At 36.7% G+C, this 22,349-nt stretch overlaps 1 protein-coding gene across 2 annotated transcripts in view; it reads right to left on the reverse strand.

Annotated features, from left to right (window-relative positions):
• The window catches only part of PREX2 (phosphatidylinositol-3,4,5-trisphosphate dependent Rac exchange factor 2), a 280,879-nt gene that overhangs the window by 156,121 nt on the left and 102,409 nt on the right, over nucleotides 1-22,349 (reverse strand). For both annotated transcript variants that reach the window (XM_003274806.4, XM_003274807.2), the window contains exons 9-14: nucleotides 21,671-21,820; nucleotides 18,934-19,078; nucleotides 13,824-13,924; nucleotides 5,499-5,602; nucleotides 4,751-4,800; nucleotides 2,005-2,080 (exon numbers count right to left, since the gene is read on the reverse strand). In XM_003274806.4, coding sequence (XP_003274854.2) covers nucleotides 2,005-2,080; nucleotides 4,751-4,800; nucleotides 5,499-5,602; nucleotides 13,824-13,924; nucleotides 18,934-19,078; nucleotides 21,671-21,820 — 626 coding nt within the window. The remainder of the gene's footprint in view (nucleotides 1-2,004; nucleotides 2,081-4,750; nucleotides 4,801-5,498; nucleotides 5,603-13,823; nucleotides 13,925-18,933; nucleotides 19,079-21,670; nucleotides 21,821-22,349) is intronic.

Consider the following 22,349-nt stretch of genomic DNA (forward strand, 5'->3'; position numbering starts at 1 on the left):
TCGGAAGTTAAGCAATCAGAGTTGATTATGTTGATACTTACATTAGGATGTTTTACAATATTAGAATCATAAAGTTTCAGTGATAGAAAAGAGACGGCATGTACAGCTATTGCAGTAAGCAGTAAACAGTTGTAAAAACTAAAATCTATAGAGATTGAGTGACTTGTCTAAGTTTATATAACTAGTTACTAGCAGAGCTGGCATCAGACACTAGGTTGTGAGTCCCAGCCAGTGCAATTTCTATTATGTACAACTTCTGCGGACATTGTCATAATAAACCACGAAGAAAAACTGCAGAAAAACAATTGTGGCTGGGCGTGGTAGCTCACGCCTGTAATCCGAGCCCTTGGGAGGCTGAGGCAGGTGGATCACTTGAGGTCAGGAGTTTGAGCCGCCTGGCCAACACAGTGAAACCCTGTCTCTACTGAAAATACAAAAATTAGCCAGGTGTAGTGGTGCGCACCTGTAATCCCAGCTACTTGAGAAGCTGAGGCAAGAGAATTGCTTGAACCCCAGAGGCAAAATTTGCAGTGAGCCGAGATTGAGCCACTGCACTCCAGCCCAGGCAACAAAGTGAGACTCGTCCAAAAAAAAAAAAAAAAAAAAAAGGCAACTTGGTCGTTTTTGAGCACCTTAATATAGTCTTCTAATGTTAATCCTTGGAAAGCAAAAGTGCCAAAAAAAAAAGGTTGATACCTGATTTCCTGAGCTAGAACTTTAAAGGTTTACTCAGCATCAGTTTTTGCTTCAAATAAATTTTCTTTAAGTTTCTCACATAATCAACACATCATACAAGTTCACATGAATTCTAGAGCTGTATAATTTCTATGTGAAAGTCCAACTCCAATAATGAATATAGAAACCAATTCGAATGACACACATTGACCACAGTGTTATGAAAGGCTTAGCTAGAAAAGCCACTGAAAATATGAATTGATGTTTTATCTAAAGGTAATTGCTTAGTTTCATCTAAAATCTGAACTTCTAAATGTAATAAATGTAAGTGCTATGAAATATAAAAATAGGTGTTCTTGAACAGCCTAAATATTAACTAAATTATCAAAATATATGTGTACAGATGAACCAAATGTGGATTAAGTATTAATAACTGAAACAAAAAATAAACATTTTATGACAAACTATCAAATATTATCTACTTGAAACAAAGAAAGCAAGCCACCCCTTAAGAAAAAATAAAGGTGTGTATGAAATGGACTCACATAGCTAAACGTAATGACTTGCATTTCAACCAAGCAATATCCCCTCCCCCAAAATAGTAAGTCCAGTTAAACTGGGTATCAGTTTTCTTCATCTTTTCTTTAATCAGTGAAACATATTTTATCATTTACTAGTTGATCTAGTATGAGAAAACGTTTAAATATTTGAATACCAATATTTAAACTTTTGAATATTTGAATAATTTATAGTTGAATGTCTGTTATGATGGACTGGATGCCCTAATTTGTTTTACTTATAAGCAAATGACATTTTCTCAATTCTAGCAGTCAGCATCTAAATCCTGAGAAGCAGGCCAACAGTAACAATAAATTCCTTTCTTTTTTAAAATGGACACAGGCAGACATTAAAGCTCATTATTAAAACACAATTATTTTCTAAAAGGGAAAAAGGCACAAGGAGATTAGAATAACTTGCTAGCATTAATAAACAGATACTTTAAAACAAAGTGTAAAAAACAAAAAAATTTAGTAAATGAGCACAGCTATTCTTTGGATTCTCAAATTAGTGTTTTTTGATGGATCTCATCTGGTATTTTAAAAATAGGAACATTTTCCTTTTGAGACACAGGATAACGTAAAAGTGAAGTTTGAGGACTCTAAAATCAGATCATCTAGGTTCAAATCCTAATTCTGCTTCCTATTAGCTGTATGTACTTCTTTTTTTAAATGCCTGCTACAGATGAAAAAGAGTAAAGGTCCTAATTCACATACTCAAAGTTTAAAGCAGCAGCAAGTGAAACTCAGCAACTTCTATTTATCTATTTACCTGTGCAATTAACCAGTCTATCAGTTTGTTGGCCATGACCACAGATTTGTAGGTCCTTAAATGGTAATCTTTATCTCTATAAAGGAAAAAATAAAAACAAACAAACAAAAAGCAAAAATTAAGCAAGGGGATATGTGAGCACAAGAAAACATTTTCATTTAGTATCAGTATGCAACAGAAAAGTTTACCATTGTAACCTTAATGGCCCAAATTACATGCAAATAAGAGAAGTTTATTATGCATGTAGAACACCTGAAAAATTCTCCACCAGATTATACCAAGGGAAGAGACCCACGATGTTACCAAAACAGGACACCTCTTCTTTCACATTTTCTTGTATCCAAATAGATGATTACTGCTATATTAGCTGGAAATCATTTAGCTAGAAATATAGTCAGTCCACATGTAACGTTGTGGATAGGTTGTTGGAAACTGCGACTTTAAGTGAAATGAAATACTGGATGCTGTAGGAACTTAACTCTTATTTATATCAATTAGCCTATGGCAAAATTGGTTTCATTATGCATCATTTCACTTAAAGTTGCAGGTTCCAAGAACCTATTGATGACATTAAGTGAGAACTTACCGTACAACATCGTATTAATAAAATAATAATAAAATAGAATTTCTTCTCTTTAAATCACAATAGATTATACTAAAAATCTCAAAATCTGGAGAGTAAAGAAATATGCCTTTTATTCCTGCTCCTGAATGCTCCAGGAAGGCTGGATTTGCACTACAGTATTATTCACACGGCTGTGCTGTAGTGGAAAACAAGCAGGTCTGTCCTGCAGTAGACACACTGAGAACCTGTTATTCTTTTTGCCTGATCAGGTCATGGACATAGTGATACCACATCCCCAGAGAACAAAGAGGATCAACTGGCTGTCCACCTCAGACTCTCCATTCAGTAGATTTCCTAGAACTGAGAAACCATTCAAAGTTCCATTAGATACCAACCAAATTTCATGATCAGAACTGAATACCCAAGAGCAGAAATCTATAATTCATTTATTTTCCAGACCTGGATCATAAAAAAATGAAAAAGTGGCAGTCTTTATAAAATGTCAAAAATTCTAAAGTGCAAAAGACTTGAAGCGACTAATAATTACTAGCTATATTCATTGTTCTTTAAATCTGTCTCCACGTTTCTGACACCTCATCATCCATTTCATCTTGGTTTCCATAAGCATCGTAAGAAGAAAAAGCATAGTCTATTACAGACCACATGCGAGTCTGCGGCTCTTCATGCTAAGTAACTTTTCTTTTTATAAGCTGAGTTCACACATATTAAAAGCATCACTATCATACATTCCTTCTGTTTTATGGTTTTTTCCCATAAATTTTCTCTTGACAACTCAAAAACAATGGTCATTTTTAGCCAAAGAAAAATTCCTTATCAGCTCTTACAGATGCAACTTTCTTGATAAGAAATCTCATATGGCTAAAATATATTTTCAGAACACATTTTTGCCCATATAAAACCTACATATACACAGGTTACATGGTGCATTAAACATTATTGTTTTCTCTTAGTTTAGCAGAAGAGAATTTTTAAGTACCCAATTGCTATTAAGTACTTAATATTAAGTTATCCAAAATATTTATGGGTATCTGTGAAAGAATTATGGCAGAGTCAACAAATATTTATTCTTTTTCACCTTTTCCCACTTTGTGAAGCCTACTTGTGAAAGTAGATAGGGCACTTTCAGGATTGTGGGTAAGATCCTGCTTTCTCCTCCAGGACCTACAAACAGTGTGTTCTCTATGCAGTATAAGTGGGCATTCCAATATACTTAGCAATATCTGGAATCTTTATTTTTTTAAGCTTTGCATTTTCTTGGAATTACAAACCAAAGTGAAAAATAGAAACACTAAACATTTGGATTTTATAGCCAAGATTGAAAGGCATTTTTATTTATTCTGAAAATGGTACAGGCATATTTTGTTGTGGACTATGATTTAGTCAGTAAATTCCAAATAATATTTGACCATTTCAAATTAGTTTAACATTCTACCAGTTAAGGTGTATCAGTGTATATTGCAAAAGTACAATTTCCTGAAGATCTACTCTGTTAGTAATCATAATACAAACCTCAAAGTTTTCTATTGTCTTTCTAAAGAGATAAACTAAAAATTAATCCTGATTCCTCTTTTAAAACAAGTGTGCCTCTTTAGAAGGAAAAACATGATAAAGAATAAAATTATAAAATCATACTTATTAACTTCAAAATAATTCTTAATTTCCAAGTACAAAATCTTTTCTTGGGAAAAAAGATTATGAGAAGGAAAATTATAAAATAAAACACATATTCAATATTTGATAATACAATTTAATGTAAAAAGTTAATATACAAGTAATAATAATGGCAAATATGTAAACAGTATTTCCAAATCCTCTCCCAATCAATCAACTTTGCAATTTGATTTCAGTTAATATTTTGCAATTTGATTTCAGTTAATATTTATTAAATATTAACTGAAAGTGGATTATTTCAAGTGTATAATTTACCATGAACTAATGGCAAAATAATTTTAGAAATCATAGTAAAGAGTGGAAAACACTATATAATTAGAATCTTAAGAAAATGTAGGGATATTTTACAATAAATTATTCCTTAAAATAATATTTTAAAGTGAAAAAAAAAACAAAATAAGCCAACAAGTTCTAGCTGAATAATATTTACCTAAAACATAGTACAAATATTTCCATTTAAGTTTCCCAGAACTTAAAAACCAGACTCACCTTATCACTGGAGTAAAAAGGCTATGAAGACGACAATATAATCTTACACCCTACATAAAATAGAGATATATCAAAAACAAGTGAGATCACCCAAGGGACATTTCAATGAAATTTTGAAGTAACAAATTAATTCACTATCAATATTTTAGAATCATCACAAAATCTAAACCAATTTAAAAATTATTCAAATATCATGATACATCATAAAAATAATATGATTTAAATCATTAAAGAATAGGATTAAAATTGTGCTATAAATTCCTCATATATGACATACACATATACAAAGATTTTTCTAAATTATGTTTCTTAAAATATAAAATTTCTAACATAAATGAAACAAAATATACCAATACAGTAATACATCTATAATACTTGTTCATCATATATCAACAAAGTATTGTCAACTGTACAAAAAACTGGCATTACATTTATTTTACACATTTGTATTTTTTTTAATTCAAGTATTTTGACAACATGTTGCTACATGTAAAAGGGTTTTCCATGGATATAACCTTGTGAGTGATGCAGCAGTACTACTACCATTTAGAATTAGGTAAGAGAATGAAAAAACAATTGAACGTTAGAATTCTTGAAATACCAAAAATAAATAAAGAGGCTTGCTTGTATATATTGTCGAAGAATTTTCTAAACTAGAAAAATCTTTTATGTTTCTCAACTATCTTTTATCTTCTGAAGAATGACAACACGCATTCTACATTGGAGAGGTTGTGGGAGAGGTCGTTACCTTTGAAATCACGTCCTGCATCTCATTTCTTGGATAAAATGTTCCATCATCATAGCGAAATCTATATAACATCTGTTCTGGCTTGAACTGATGTTTATCAGTAACTAAGAACATAGAAATACTATATTAAAATAACCGTACTCTAAAGGGGGCAGATAAACAGCAAATAAATTTATTAAATATATATTCCCAAATACTAAAACTTTTAGTTTTACAAAAAGCGCTTGCTTTTCTAACACAGCAATACCAATCCAGTATTTTAACAGCAAGATTCGTGATAATATTTAATTAAAAATATTATAATTTCCATATAACGATTTGAGAAATAAATTGACATTTGCAACATTCAGCTAGCATAATATATGTATTTATATATGTACATGAGTATATAGTATGTATAAAGGTATACACAGTGTGTACATTTATATAAATATATGATTTTGTGTTTTCTGTTTCCTCACAATGCTACGAAGCTGAGCAAAAAGTGCCCTTCAAAGAGCAGATACTAAAAACTAGTGCATTGTGATTTGATTCTCGGTCTTGCAAATGAATTTTACCACGTATCTGTTTTATCACACTGTGATCAGGCCAAGACCACACATACACCAATCTTGACCATCTATCCTGTGTTTGGACCTCCAGAGTAGCTTAAATCAATTTAGTATCTAACTGATGCCAAAATTGTAACTGTTCTTACGTTAAGAATTGCTTTTTTACATGTCAGTTAATTTTTTTTCTTATTGGAAAACAAGAGTGTTCACTCTTTATTACCATCCTCAAGATAAGACTTTCATATTAATAAAGACTCCTATTCCCAGGACCTGATGCCTTCGCTGATGAATTCCACCAAATATTTAAAGAAGAATGAATGCCAATCCTTCTCAGACTCTTCCAAAAATAAAAGATAAACACTTCCAAAACTTATTTTACAAGGCCAGATATGAATACTACAAGAAAAGAAAATTACAGACCAATATCACTGATGAACATGGATGCCAAAATCCTAAACAAAATACTATCAAATCAAGTTCAATAGCACAATAAAATGATAATATACCATGATCAAGTGGGATTTATCCTTGAGAACTAAGGGTGGTTCAACATATGCAAATGAATAATTATGATGCATCACATTAACAGAATAAAAGATAAAAATCATACGATGATCTCAATAGAAGCAGAAAAAGCATTAGTCAAAATTCAACATCCTTTCATAATGAAAGCTCTCAAAAAATTTGGCATAGACAAAATGCACCTCAACATAATAAATATCGTATATGACCAGCTATCAGCTAACATAATACTCAGTGGTCAAAAGCTGAAAGCTTTTTCTCTAGAATAAGACAAGGATGTCTACTTTCTCTACTTCTGTTCAACATAGTACTGGAAGTCCTAGCCAGAGCAATTAGGGGAGAAAAAGAAATAAAAGACATCCATTTGGAAAGAAGCAAAATTGTCTCTATTTGTAGATGGCATGATCTTATATATAGAAAACCATATAACTTCCACCAAAAACTAATTCAGTAAACTTGCAGGATACAAAGTCAGCATTAAAATAATCAGTAGTGTCTCCATATACTAACAATGCACTATGGAAAAAAGAAATTTTTAAAATGATCGCATTTAAAATAGAATCAAAAAAATAATATATAACACTTAGGAATAACACAAGAAGGTGAAAGATCTGTACACTGAAAACTATAAACCATGAAAGAAATAATAAACTATAAACTATGAAAGAAATTAAGGAAAACACAAATAAATGGTAAGAAATCCCATGTTCATGGAAGCGAAGAATTAATATTGTTAAAATGTCCCTGCTACTCAAAGCCATCTACAGATTCAACGTGATTTCTATCAAGATTCCAAAGGCATTTTTCACAGAAATAGAAAAAACAATCCTAAAATCTGTGTAGAAGCACAAAAGACCCACAAAAGCCAAAGCAACATTGAACAAAAGGAACAAAGCTGAAGGCATGACATTACTGACTTCAGACTCTACTACAAAGCCACAGTGATAAAAACAGCATGGTACTGGATAAAAGCAGACATATAGACCAATGGAACAGAACAGAGACAAGATCCCAGAAATAAATTCACGGATTTAGGGTCAATTGATCTTCCACAAAGGTGCCAAGAACACACAATGAAGGAAGACGGTCTCTTCAATAAATGATGTTGGGAAAACTGGATACCTATATGCAAAATAATTAAATGGGACCCTTTATCTCACACCACATATAAAAATAAACTCAAAATAGACCAAAGATTTAAACATAGGATGTAACACTATAAAACTACTGGAAGAAAATATTAGGGAACAGCTTCTTGACAGTTGTCTTGGCAATAATTTTTTGGAAAGGACCCCAAAAGTACAGGCAACAAAAGCAAAAATAGACAAATAAAAATAGACAAATGCAATTGCATCAAACTAAAAAGTGTATGCACAGCAACTGAAAGAATCAATAAAATTAAAAGGCAATCTATGGAATAGGAAAAATATTTACAAACCATATATTCAATAGGAGGCAAATATTCAAAACATATAAGAAATTAATTCAATGCAATACCAAAAATACAAATAACCCAATTAAAAATGGGTGAAGAACCTAAATAAATACTTCTCAAAAAAAGAAATAAAGATGGCCAACAGGCACATGAAAAGTTGTTCAACATCTCTAATCATGAGGGAAATGCAAATCAAAACTATAATGAGATATAACCTCACACCTCTTAGGATGTCTATTATCAAAAAGACAGAAGTGTTGGTGAGGATGTGGAGAAAAGGAAACCCGTGTACACTGTTGGTGGAGATGTAAATTCATATAGCCATTTTGGAAAACAGTATGAAAGTTCCTCAAAAAGCTAAAAATAGAACTACCATATGATCTGGCAATTTTACTTCTGGGTGTGTAATTCAAAGGAAATAAAATCAATATGTCAAAGAGATATCTGCACCCCCATGTTCACTGCAGCATTACTCACAACAGCAAGATAAGAAATCAGCCTAAGTTTCCATGGATGGATGAATGGATAGATACAGAAAATATGATATAATGTATTCCATACTTGAAAATTGCTAAGAGAGTAGATCTTAAATGTTCTCACCACAAAAAAGTGATAACTATGTGAAGCGATTAATACACTAATTAGCTTGATTGTGGTGATCATTTCACAATATACACATATTTCAAAACATGTTGTATATCATAAATATTTGTCAATTATACCTCCATAAAGCTGGAGGGAAGGGGAGGGAATCTCCTACTAAATCTCTACGCTTTCTCTTTTTCAGGCTAAGTTGTTTTATACACAGTCTAATAAAAAAATGTCTGTTTTAGAAAGTAAAAACCTCAAAGTAAAAGTCAAAGAGTTTATATTTAAATATTTTCTTTACAGGGAATGCAACATTTGCAGAAGAGATAATTTGCTGCAAAGAGCTATATTTTTATGATTAGATGAAAGACTTTGACCTTTATTTTTTGCTAGAAATGTTGAAAGAGGAAAGGAAGTTGTCAGAATTCTCATTAACTACATTTGATGCATCCAGAAGAAAGTCAAAAGACTTGTTAATATACATAAACACACACATACATATGTGAAGTTTCAGCTCTTTTACCCCAGCCTGTCCAAACGTTCTACATGGCTTATGACCAAAAATTGTTTTTTAAAAAAACGTAGACAATAAAGCTTTTTGGTATCTTTTCCCCAAGCCAAGTCATACGTAAAAAAGCCTGTATGAAAGAAATATAAAATCAAGAGAAATAATGTGAAACTCTACAACTTGTTTTAAAATCAGAATTTTTTTCTCCTATGCACTCTACCTATTCCCATTTTTATCCCTTAATAATCATTGAAATAGATTGTCTTGATATTCCAAAACTCAAGAAGTTGAGCCCAAATGTTTTTGCCACAATGAAACAAGTGGTAGTCTAACCTATTCGACAGGGAGAGCTTAGCTGTAAGGCAAATGCTTCTGCCTTTGATAATGAACCTTGGGTTAATCTGCAACTCTTAGCTGTTGCCTTAGAAAAATGCTGAACTGTTCTGCGTTCAAATTTGCTCTCCCAATTTATCTAGCATGGAAAATGGGTGTATAAACTACAGTTCGGGTCCTCTAGTGAAGAAAGTCGCTTAATGCAATCTTTTAAATAATTGTGTGAGAGACCCAGGAACGTAGTGCAAATGTTTAACAACTGGCTCTCTGGGTGGTGAAGGTGGGGGGAGTAGAGGAGACATTCTGATTTGTAGCATTTGCCCATTTCTGTTGTATAAATATTCCCACTCTAGCCAATTTCAAGCTTCCAACCTAAAGTCACTGAACATGGAGTTAAAGGTGCGGTGGCACTCATTACACAGTATTTCCACTATACAAAGCAATAGATACAAATAACCTCGACAGCATAGATAATAGTAAAACATTGTAAAATAATGAGAAGGTGATACATTTTAAGAATTTTTTACAGGTCCAGCATGGTGGCTCACGCCACCATCCCAGCACTTTGGGAAGTTGAGGTGGAAGGAGTGCTTGAGCCCAGGAGTTCAAGATCAACCTGGTCAACATAACAAGACCTCATTTCTACAAATTAAAAAAAAAAAACAAATTAGCTGGGCATGGTGGCATGCACCTGTGGTCCCAACTACTCACAAGGCTAAGGTAGGAGGATCGCTTGAGCCCAGGAGGTTGAGGCTACAGTGAGCCATGATCGCACCACTGTACTCTAGCCTGGGCAACAGAGCAAGACCCTGCCCCCCAAACCCCCAAAAGAGTGTTTTACCCTTTTTGCAACATAATTTATGCACTTACATGTTTATATAATTGAATTAATAATAATTGTGTTTAGAAACTAACCAGCCTACAAAATGTATTTAATTATCAGCTCTCAGGAGCTTGGATGAGCCAACTTCAGCACACCATGGGATATAACAAATATTAACAAGATATGAGGTCTCTGAATTCTCACATAAGCGTTCCTACTACAAAGAGTAGCACTAGACAAGATGCATATTGTCAGCATACCACAGAGAAAGCATACACTGCCTCAACCCTAGAGTTCCTGCTACAGCAAGGCTTTGCTGATGGCGAAGTTCTCAATCATTGCAATGTGAATAACAGCAATAAGAGCCAACTTCTTCTTTGCTTGCTCTCTTTAAAACAGATGGTTCATTCAACTTTATTTTAGGAATTCTATTTTCACCAAAATGCAGCTGGAACCACATACTAATGATACTAGCACATTTGGCTCATATCTCTTCATTCTAATAGAATTATTCTATTAACGTGAAATTGCATAATATGTTCTCTCACCCCTAGTTTGTATGTCAACATGAACCAGCAACCTTTATTTCTTAGTAGTTTAAGTCTGTCTTTTTACTCTGTCCATCAAGAAACCCAGCTGCTCTCATACTTCCTTCTAGAAAGGCAGAAATACGCTAGGATAGGATGGGATAAGTCATTTTTGCAGGAAATACTGGGAAGAAAAACTAGCTGGTTTTCCACTGGTTAACACTAGCTACTGTAACAAACAAACCTCCCTAATATAGTGACTTATGTCGTAGAAGCTAATTTTTCATTGAGGCAAAATCCAATCGGTGGCGGAGGATGAGTGATGGTGCTCTCCTCATGCAGGGTCTAGGGTCTGACAGAGGCTCAGCCATCCTTAATGCATGGCTCCCAGGGTCACCTTGTGTTTTGTGGTTTTTCAATAGCCTGTACACTTCCCTTGTGCATCACTTTTGTGTACATGTCCTTGGCTGCAACTCAATTTCACAGCCTCCCCTTGACTGCAAGGAAAACTAAGAAATGCAATGTATGCACACCCACGAAAAACAAAAGCTAAACCAATTTGGTAAACAACTACTCAATTTCTGCCACTGATGCACAGTTCCCAGGTCAATATAAGATCTATGCGATCCTATTAAAGACAGGGTAATTATTATATATGCTTGTTAGCATTTTATGGTGTTAGTATATAACAGTCATAATGTTATTTTTACTTTTAAGTTTTTAAATGATGCTTTTAGCCTACCAGATGCTAAAAGCAGCCATATAATGCTTTTAGATGTTTTAATGATGCTAATGAAACAAGCACAAAATCATACACAATTTATAAGTATCATCTATTCACTCAAAATATAATTATTCATTCATTCAGCAAATATTTATTGAGCACCTGTATGGGATAGGAATGCCAGGCATTTGCTGTATAATAACAAATGAGGCTCTTGTTCCGATGGTGCTTATATTTTCATTGGAGGCCAGGGAAGGGATAGGGAGATAAAGAGGTAATAAACACAGACACAAGTAAAACAACCTAATAATTTCAGAGTGATAAGTACATGAAGAAAGATTTCAAGGTAAAAAAAACACAGGACATTGGAATCACAGGACAGGATGGGCTTCTAAAAGTCAAAGGGTCATGGAAGACATGAGTCATGAATACAAGGATTTTTGTCTTTTCATTCACAGCTGTCTCTACCACTTACAAAGGCTCCTGGCATAAATTAGGGATTAATAAATAACTGTTGAATGAGAAGAGCAAAAGCTAAGGTCCTAAACAGGAAGTCATCCTGGAGTGCTGAAGAAAGAGACAGATGGTCAGGGTGGCCACAGTGCAACAAGTTAGGTACAATGCAAGGTGTCAGGCTCTGACAGGAAGTCAGGGGCCCTATCTCATCGGATCTTGTAGGTCATGGTAAGAAGTTTAGGGCATGCAATAGGTCTGAACTTTTCTTTAAGTTTGTTTGTAAGCAATTAGATGGTTATAAACAGAAGGATGCTTTGATCATACCCCCGTTTTAAAAGGTCTCTTTAGCTGTGACCTGGAGAGTGTACTATGGGAGTGGAGAACAAAAGTGGAAGCAAAGGAGGAGATGACGGTGAGTAGAAAAAAGGTAAGGATGCTGAAAGGGAGAGAATTCATTGTTTAGGGACTTATTTTGGTGGTAGAGCTCACAGGGCTTGACGGCATGAGGGAGAGAAAGGAATTAAAGATGATTTCTAGCTGGGTGGATGGTGTTACCATCATGTAGGCAACACCCAGTGTGATAAGGAAAGATGGGAAAGATCTGATTTGTTTGCACAGCATCTAAGAAAGGAAATGAACATCAATATACCATAGCCAAACATCCTATTTATTAATAATTCCCTGGCTTTTTCTCCTCCCCCACAATTTACCATAGAAATTCTTTAAGCCTTTGTCCTGAGTCCCATGAACACTGCTTTCTTGGTTTTTGGTCTGTGTGTTCACTGTCAGTGTTCCCAGGAGTCTAGTACTCCCTTGAAATGATTCCAAATATGTTTCTCACCTTATATCTATCCTGAGCTTCACCCTAAATTCTCAACCACTTGCTGGCGACTCCCCACTGGCTGTCTGACACAGTCCATAGCAAAGGCTGCATCTTCTCTTTCAACCCTGCTCCTCCTCCTGAATTAGCTGTCTCAGTCATTCAGAGAAGAAGCCTCAGAATACTGTAATCTCTCTCTTCATTCTTCATCACCCACATCCAAAGAGTTATAAAATATGGTATTTTAGCCTCGCCAGCATCTCCCTGTGGGTTTTTTCATGCCCATGGACACAGACCTGCTAAAGCCCTTGTCCTGCCACTCCTGGGTGCAGCAGGGCCTCCTGAGGGGCCTGGTGCTCTGCAGTCTTGAACCTCTCCACTTCAGGCTCCATGCGGCTGCATCTCATAGCTGTGGACCTGAGTTCTGATCATGGCTCTGCTTAAAAGCATTCATCAGCTCCTGGCCCCCTTCGGAATAAGCTGACATGCCACAGCAGGAGACTTCAGATCTTCTGGAATCCAGACTCTGCCTGCCTTTTTGCCACACCTCCCCTCGCCAGTATGTTCATCCATGGACCCACGTGAGGCTCTGTGCTGGTCCTCAAAGAAGCCACCACAAACTCACCCGCCACTGTGCCGGAGTGCTGTTATTTCCTCCGGGTGGAATGCCCTTCTGCCCTGTGGTGCCTGGCAGAGTTCTATTCATTCTGCAATGCCCAGCATCACTGTCATGTCCCATCCTCCATGAAGCACTCCCGGATACTCTAATTATTATAGAACTAACCATCCCTTCCTCCACAATCCCACTTCTCTATTTTCTAACACTTGCCTGTATTGAAGCTCTTCATTTTAAGGTTAACAAATATAGCCCTATAAACCCACACTCCCTGAGACACTGTTCTACGTGTATTAAGTACTGAAAATGTTGTTAAAAACAATAAGCATCCTATGAGGGGAATTGTAAACTAAACTGATGAATGGGATTAAGATACATATGGTGAATAAATGTATTAAATAAGTAATTAGTAAAGTAATTACCATGGTGAATGATTCCATTTTCTAATAATGCTTGTCCCAAGTGCACACCTTCCTCAGGCCTGTGAATCTCTCCAATTTCCAACAGCCATGACACAAATTCGCTGCAACAGAAAGCCAGTGAAAAAGCTAAATGCTTAATTTTTTCCCCAGCAAGTCTTTCTACACCATCCAGTCATGAAGCAACAATGAAAGGAATCTCAAAATATAAAGGAATATTCGCAACGCATTTCAACAGATTATTTTTTCACATATGTAAGGCCTACAGCCATTTAAGTTGAACTCTATTCTACAAAACCCATGTCTGTACATTCAGACATTACTAAACTATACTTAGTTTTAAACTATTCAACTTGTTGAGACCTCTAATAAACACAAAGTGAACATTTTAGAGTAGTTTTAATTAAAAGGTTACCATTAACATAAAGGCAAATGCGGGACTAAAGGATTGCAACAGATCCTAAAGATAGCTGAAGTCAGAACTGAATAGAGTAGTAATAACTTAATATAAAGAGCTAAACTGTCTTTAATGTGGTTCCCAGGCACAGAGAACCAGTGAGTTTAAAGATCCAGGAAGGAAGAACAAAACAAAACCGCATGTACCATGTGGTAGGTGGGATTCTACAGAAATCTTCTCACTGCCCTTCCACCACACCAAGATTCCCTCCCCTTGGTTTTTCAATTTAATTCTAATCTAGGTATTGCTCTGAAGGGATTTTTGCATGTGTAATTAAAATCCCAAGTCAGCAGACTTTAAAATATGTAAATTATCCCAGTGGGCCTGATTCAGGGAGTGGAACCCCTTGAAGCAGAGTTTTCTCAGGCTAGTGGCATGAGAGGAAGTCAGAGAAATTACAAGCTTTAGATGTGCCACTGCCAGCTCTGAAGATGGAGAGGTCCTGGTACCAAGACATGCAGCCTGCAGAAGCTGAGAGCAACCCTGGGCTGGCAGCAAGGAAACAAGGAATTCATTCTTGCGGCCTCAAGGAGCTGATTCCTGACAACCACCTGAATAAGCTTGGAAGTGAACTTCTCCCCAGAGCCTCAAGATAAGAGCCCCGTCTGGCCAGCACCTCGATTTTGGGGTCGTGAAACCGTAAGCAGAGAACCCACTTGAGCTCTCCTGGACTGCTGACTGGTGTTGTTTTAAGCTGCTAAGTATATGTTCATTTGTTATACAGCAATAGAAAACTAATGTACACCAAAAGACATAGAAAAGTTTTACTACATTGTTTTAAAAATGTAAAATTACTTGGTAAATTCATTATTGTATCTCATCTGTCATCCATAAGGAATACTCCAGCACAGAACCATCCATCAGAATTGTCTACCACACACTGCTGCAGCTGTGAAGGCCACAGTGGATTATAGGTTACATCTGTCACCATTGCAGGGCAGCCCCAGGCATCATAGATAATAAGGATGATGTTTTGTATCACTTAGGAGAGCCTCAACTATGTAGCGATTAAAAAAAAAAAAAGGTCACATGGTATCATTAAGAGCACACTAAATACAGAGACATTTTACAAATAAAAAATATTACGTTGCTCATGTTTTAAAAGTCTAACATTTGAACTTTTATATAAACTATTGAATTTGTTGTAGACTGGTTTTCCTTTTTTGGCTAGAGAAACAAAGCTATGGACTGCATCAGGAAATTATTTCTTCATTAATTTCAAAAACAAAAGCAAGAAAAATGGCTAATGTCAAATAATTGAGGGACATAAAATTCTAAAAATGGGTTGTCTAGACTACAAAAATACTTTAAGGCAGACAAAGTTGTTAATTTTTTTATTCTTTTGTTAAATAAGAACCATTCAAAACCATTCGTTTTCTATTGCTGCATAACAAATTCAAAAGAAAAATATAAGAAAAGGTGAAACAAAGTGTAGCAGTTAATATCACGTACTTTGCCATAATACAATGGGGACTCAGATCCTGTTTCTGTTTCCACTACTTGCGTGGCCATGAGTTCATGAATTTAGCTCTTTAAACCTCAGCTTCTTCATCATTAACACAGAGATAATATTAAGAATATCGGGCTGGGCAAAGTGGCTCATGCCTATAATCCCAGCATTTTGGGTGGCTGAGGCAGGTGGATCATTTGAGGTCAGGAGTTGGAGACTAGCCTGGCCAATATGGTAAAACCCTGTCTCTACTAAAAATAAAAAAAATTAGCCAGGCATGGTGGCATGCACCTGTAATCCCAGCTATTTGGGAGGCTGAGGCAGGAGAATCACTTGAACCTGGGAGGCAGAGTTTGCAGTGAGCTGAGATCGTGCCACTGCACTCCAGCCTGGGTGACAGAGTGAGACTCCATCTCAAACAAACAAACAAACAAACAAACAAACACAAAAAAGAATGTCAATGTCATAGTGCAGCCAAAGGATTAAATGAGATGACAGATGTCAGGAACTCAGCATGGGGCCTGGCACATAACGAGCTTTACTAACTTAGTGGTTGACAAGTGGGTTGAGATGGTTGTTGTGTAACTAAGGCATAATTCTCTAGTCTGATGGCACTAGATTCCTGAAAATGTCAAATTACAATGAGGGAAAGAGCCAATTTAAATATTGCTATAAATTGGAAATCTTTTTAAGAGTGAGAGGTCAAGAGCAAAGGGACCCAATGAGTGGCTTTATCATTGGGCCTACTCAGGGAATGGGGAAATTCCATCAACACTCTGCTGAAGGACAAGGATCCACTCAGAAATGAGCTCAAACTTGTGCTGTAAGCAGCAGTAGTGTACTGTTATGGAAAAGGCCACAGTAACCTAACATTTACTGAGTTTCTCCTACCTATCAGGTGCTCTGGGAGAAGCTTCATATAGCATCACAATGAACTTGCACTATTCCCATATGACATAGTGTAAGTGAAGGGTTAGCAAAACCTATTCTTCAATAAGAACAAACTTGACCCTGGGCTAACTTTCTATAATAGCTATGCTCCCCTATACACCTGAAGAAGGTAGGGTGTCAACTGCTAAACTAGGCAGCATTGCAATGATAAAAATGACCCCTGGTAGCTAATTTGCATACCTATAAAAACCTACTGGGAAGCCATAACTTGAAGTCACTCTCTTGCAAATGGGCATATCCCAGTGAGGACCCTGAAAGTTATGCCCATGGGGTGGGTAAAAGAGATACTGTTGTTTTGCTGCACAGGGCTTCTTTGCCAAGATAAATTCACATCTTCTCTTTCCCTTGCACAAGAGCTACTACCACCTAAGAGGTACCTACAAGCAACAGTATAGCTCACTGGCAGATGTGTAGCCTGGTGGGAGGATCACTCTTAGTGAAGAAGAAAGCCAGATGCTGCTCTGCAGGCAGAGGGTTTCCTGAACTATAGATTTCTGAGCTGGGGGTTAGGGAGCATATTAGCCCTTTTTCATACTGCTGTAAAGAACTTCCCTGAGACTGGGTGTGTTAGTTCATTCTCACACTATTATAAATAAGTATCCAAGACTGGGTAATTTATAAAGAAAAGAAGTTTAATTGATTCACAGTTCTGCATGGCTGGGAAAACTCCAGGAAACTTACAATCACGGCAGATGGGGATGCAGGCACACCTTACATGGCAGTAGGTGAGAGAAGGCGAAGGAAGGAGGAAGAGCCCCTTATAAAGCCATCAGATGGGCCGGGCGCAGTGGCTCACGCTTGTAATCCCAGCACTTTGGGAGGCCGAGGCGGGTGGATCACGAGGTCAGGAGATCGAGACCACGGTGAAACCCCGTCTCTACTAAAAATACAAAAAATTAGCCGGGCGTGGTGGCGGGCGCCTGTAGTCCCAGCTACTCGGAGAGGCTGAGGCAGGAGAATGGCGTGAACCCGGGAGGCGGAGCTTGCAGTGAGCCGAGATTGTGCCACTGCACTCCAGCCTGGGTGACAGAGTGAGACTCCGTTTCAAAAAAAAAAAAAACCATCGGATGTCATGAGAACTCACTCACCATCATGAGAACAGCATGGTGGAAGCCACCCACATGATCCCATCACTTCTCACTAGTTGCCTCCCCTGACACTTGGGGATTGCAATTTGGATTATAACTCAAGATGAGATTTGGGTGGGGACACAGCCAAACCATATGAGGGAGGCAGAGGTAGCCTATGATTATGTTGTGTGTTCCCATCGCTGGTTAAAAAGACATCCTAGTGAGCACTGTAAGTAAACTCTACCATCATCTCCATGTTTTCAGAGCAAATGGAAACTTAACTATCCCAAATCACACAACAGATTGGTGGTACTACTAGGAACTGAACAGATAAGTTTGATTGCAGTCTAGACTGTAAACTACAACTCCAGTCTACTTTATAAACTTGGGCATTGGTATTCACTAACTATATGAAATTGTTAAGCTCCCTGATCCACAGTTTCTGTATCTTTAAAAAAGTATAATGGTATTTAACTCCTACCTAAGTATGTATTCCAGCACTAGAAATAATGTATAGGAAGAAGCCAGCAAAGGCTGGCCTAAAAAGAGCTACCTGAAGGCAGCTAACCTTCCTTCTGGCCCTGCACTAATTAAACCAGCCAGGGATCCCACTTAATGCTGTCCAAAGGAACCAAACAACACTCAGTCACTCTTTTCTACTCTAAAAACCAAAGTGACCTCTCTGCGTATTGCTTGCTGCCTCTCTCTTCACATGACCCACATTTTCAGACTCTTCACCTACACCCTTTATCCTGAGCCCAGCTGCCTAAATTCTAAATTAACTGCTAGTTCAGACTGTCTCTTATCTTCCCTGTCTTTCTGATTCTGACTTTCAGGCCCATGTATATACATGTCTGTGCCCAACCAGTCATCCTGTCCCCTGCAGGCAAACCTACCTGCCTGCCACTCCCTGCCTGGCCCCAACCTCCCTTTCCCCCAGGATCATGACGTATCAGAAATCTCAGAAGTCATGAATGAATGGACGGATGCCTTAAGTTTCCTGGTCATGATCCTGGCTCTCTGTCCATTCCTTCATCCTGCTACAGCTCAGGAAATGGCAACTGTAAAGAAGTTTTCAAAAGTGCCTAAGGGAATATTTTTAAAGGAAAACTAATTGAAGGAAAGTTAACAGGTGAGATAATGAGAATGTAAAAGAAAGTCATGCACCCAAACTCCCAACCCTACCTTCCAAGAAAGCATTTAGGGAACGTAGTCAGTTTCCTTTTTCTGTCTTTGATCAGATTTCCTTGTCTGCACATCATTTTATAAAGTTTCTCACCCTGTTCAGAGATCATGACCCAGGTATCTTGCTCCATTCCTAATTTTAAACCTATCAAAAATGAGAGAAAGGAGAGGTAACTGAAAATTCTCTTCATTCATTCATTCAGTTACGGCTTCATTAAGCAAGCATTTGTTGCAGGTCTACCATGTGTGGGGGGTTGTGGATACAGAGCTCTGTATAATAGTGCCCTGGTGTTCAAGAAGCTCAGGGGCTAGGGAGACCTGCAAGGCAAGATCCCCAGGGTATATGTCACCTTTGTGCAAATTGTGCCCCAAAGGCATAAAGCTTTACCCAGGGGAGTAGGAAGAGCTGCTGAGTCTCAGCTTCCATTGGGCCCTGGACCAGGCACCCTTGCTCAGGGTTAGATCAGCAGAACTGGACAGAGCAGCCCTAGAGAGAGTTCTGGTGGAAAAAAATAATGTGATATAATAGAGGCATACTCAGCCTACCTCACCTCTCCCTGAGAAATGTTAAGAAAGGTTTCACAGAAGGGACCTGTCTTGAATGCACAGGTATGAATGGGAATTTCTAGAGAAAGCAGAGCTAACTCATTTGAAGCAACTTGGAGGCCCGGAGCCATGGGTTTTAAGAGAAAAGATAGGAGATGTGCTGGTAGGATAGCCAAGATCCTCGCTCAACCTGCAGTTTCAATTTATTTCATTCCTTAGGTACTGGGCATGCGGCTAAGTGTTTTAACCAGTGGGAGGAGAAAGGTAGGGTAGTGAAGGAAAGAAAGTTGTGTTGCTTTGGAAACAAAGCTCAGAGGACAGTGTGGGGAACAAACTGAAGAGGGAAAGATTTTAAAAGAGGGACAGTGTCAGGAGAAACCTCAAAAGTTCAAGCAAGTTCAACTCACTGCAAATAAGGGTAGGGCCATAGGGCAAAGAGGATGAAGTTGAGAAATAGGAGGCGTTATTGATAAGATATAGGTTAAATGTGGGCATGGAAGAAAGAGAAGAAATCAGATGCCTTCCGGGCTTCTGATGAGAGTGACTGAATGGAAGCAGGGAGGCGTATTGGGCAAAGGCATCCAAGTAACCAGGAGCCCGGTGGGCACCGAGTATGCCTAGTGTGGACATTCAGGTGGGAGTCCAGGACTCCAGTGAAAACATGAGCATGCTCAGGGGAGAGGACAAGGCTGGACATAAAGTTGAACAAATCGGCAGTGTAGAAGTGGAAGTTAATCTGATGGGAACAGATAAGCCAGGCAAGGAATCTAGTTAGAGAAAAACAGCACCAAGCTAAAATCCTAGGAACACTGGCACTTAATCAGGACTGATGAGGAGCTGTTGCAGAAGAAGGAGAAATATTTGTATTATTTTTAGTCATCTAGCTGCAAAATTTCCTTCCAGGCCTTTATTTTTGACAATGCTGGAGCCATTAACATTTGTCTTTATTCATAAATAATCCCTTAAGAATGGAGTCTAATAAAGATAAATATAAAGATAAAGATCATAAGCAGTTTTAGAGAATGTGCTTTTTCTCTTGTTTGGGGTTTTTATTTTGTTTTGTTTTTTTGTCTTGGGTGCTTAAAGAAAAAAAGGTTCAACTTGATTGAAAGCTTGATTCACCTTTTAACTATTTGTTTGCTATTTGAATTGACTGCTACATTCAACAAAACTTAGAGTCAGTCATGTATTCATAAACTTTGTTTTAAAATTTTCTATTTGGTTCTTCATCCAAGATCAACCAAAGGAGTATTTGAAAATGCTTTGGAAATTCTACAAGTATGTACCATGAATATTTCAATCAAGGTAGCAACTTTGCATATTCTTCAGGGGAAAACATCTGAAGATGGAAGAAAGAGTTCCTTGTGTTCTGAAATTTCATTACCAATGAGGTGTTTTATTCTTGGGTCTCTAGAAGTAATCAACAATGTCATGCTTCTTAATTAAGAAATCAATTGTTAATTAGTAGAAATACAAGCACGTTTATTTCTGAGCTGAATTATAGAAATATGCCTTTTTGCAGATAAACTTCACACAAGTGAATATAGCCAGGCCAAATTCCTTTTGCAAATTTTTCTAAAAGCATAAAACAAATTCGAGCTAGGCCTCCTCATATGAACAAACAACTAATTGGGTTACATTATATTATATTCAAAGACCTAACAATTTTTAAAAGTTTGTATAAATCCAAAGTGCTTTAATCTATAATTAGGAAGCTAACATATTGGGTCTAAGAAATTTCAGTGTTGTGTTAAGTATACGGAGAACAGCTGGAGGCTTTACAACACTGCATTATGTTACTGAAGCTTGTCACTTAAAGAAAAATTTGGTAATGCTGCTTTAGAAATAGCAAGAATAAAATGAAAAGAAAATTGAACAAATTTTCTAATTAAAAAAACTATTTAAAAGACACTACCAGCCATAATATAATTATTTTGCTAACTATATAAGTGTTACATAACAATTTCGTAAGTATCAAATAAGTCTTTCAGTATGAGGCTCACGTCACGTAGTATTAGGTTGGTGGAGAAGTAATTGCTTTCAATGTCAAAACCGCAATAACTTTTGCACCAACCTAATAAATCAAGCGACCATCAAATACCTTTCCACTTTCTCATGTTTTCCCATTATCTACTCTTGTGCTAAGTTAGAATCTTCGCAAAGTATAACAGCGCTCAATTCATACACCCACCTTTCCGCCGTTCTCTTTCTTTCAAAATAGCTTCAAACCATTCATGCTTCTCTTCAGGCGTTTTTGCCATACAAACAAACCATTTATTTTTTGCTGTGTTATGTATCTTCCATCCATTAACAACAATGTGTCCACTGCTATGGAAATCAGCTGTAAATTAATGGGTAAAGGCAAATTAAAAAAATGTAATACACAATATTATTATATCAACACTATCATTCAATACACAAAATTTCCAAAACCACTGAATTGTTCAACATATCTTTGCTTTACATATGTATATTGAAAAACATAAACATTTAAAAATTTTAAGAATGCTTTTATATTGGATGCAGTCAGTTCTCAATAATGGACATTTCTATCTCAGAGTGTTAATATATTACATGAAATTAAGCACTACAAACTAATTAACACTTATATGCTCTATGCTCAAAAATACTGTCAAAGTTTCTAAAGCAATAAAAGAATAACATGCAAGGTATTTTCTTCTCAAACATTCAAGATGTCTTATTTATTTTATCTTTCTAATATTTCTTTGAAACAGCATTCTAGGCTTCAGAGACAGTCTATGTCCCATGGAACAATTTTCTATTATTTAATGAACTGCACACTAAGGATTAACCAATGGAACACAGTAAGAGTGTAATTACCTAAAACTGCAATAAATGGAAACACACAG

Source organism: Nomascus leucogenys, chromosome 16 (genome assembly GCF_006542625.1).
Source record: "Nomascus leucogenys isolate Asia chromosome 16, Asia_NLE_v1, whole genome shotgun sequence".
Lineage (NCBI taxonomy): Eukaryota > Metazoa > Chordata > Mammalia > Primates > Hylobatidae > Nomascus > Nomascus leucogenys.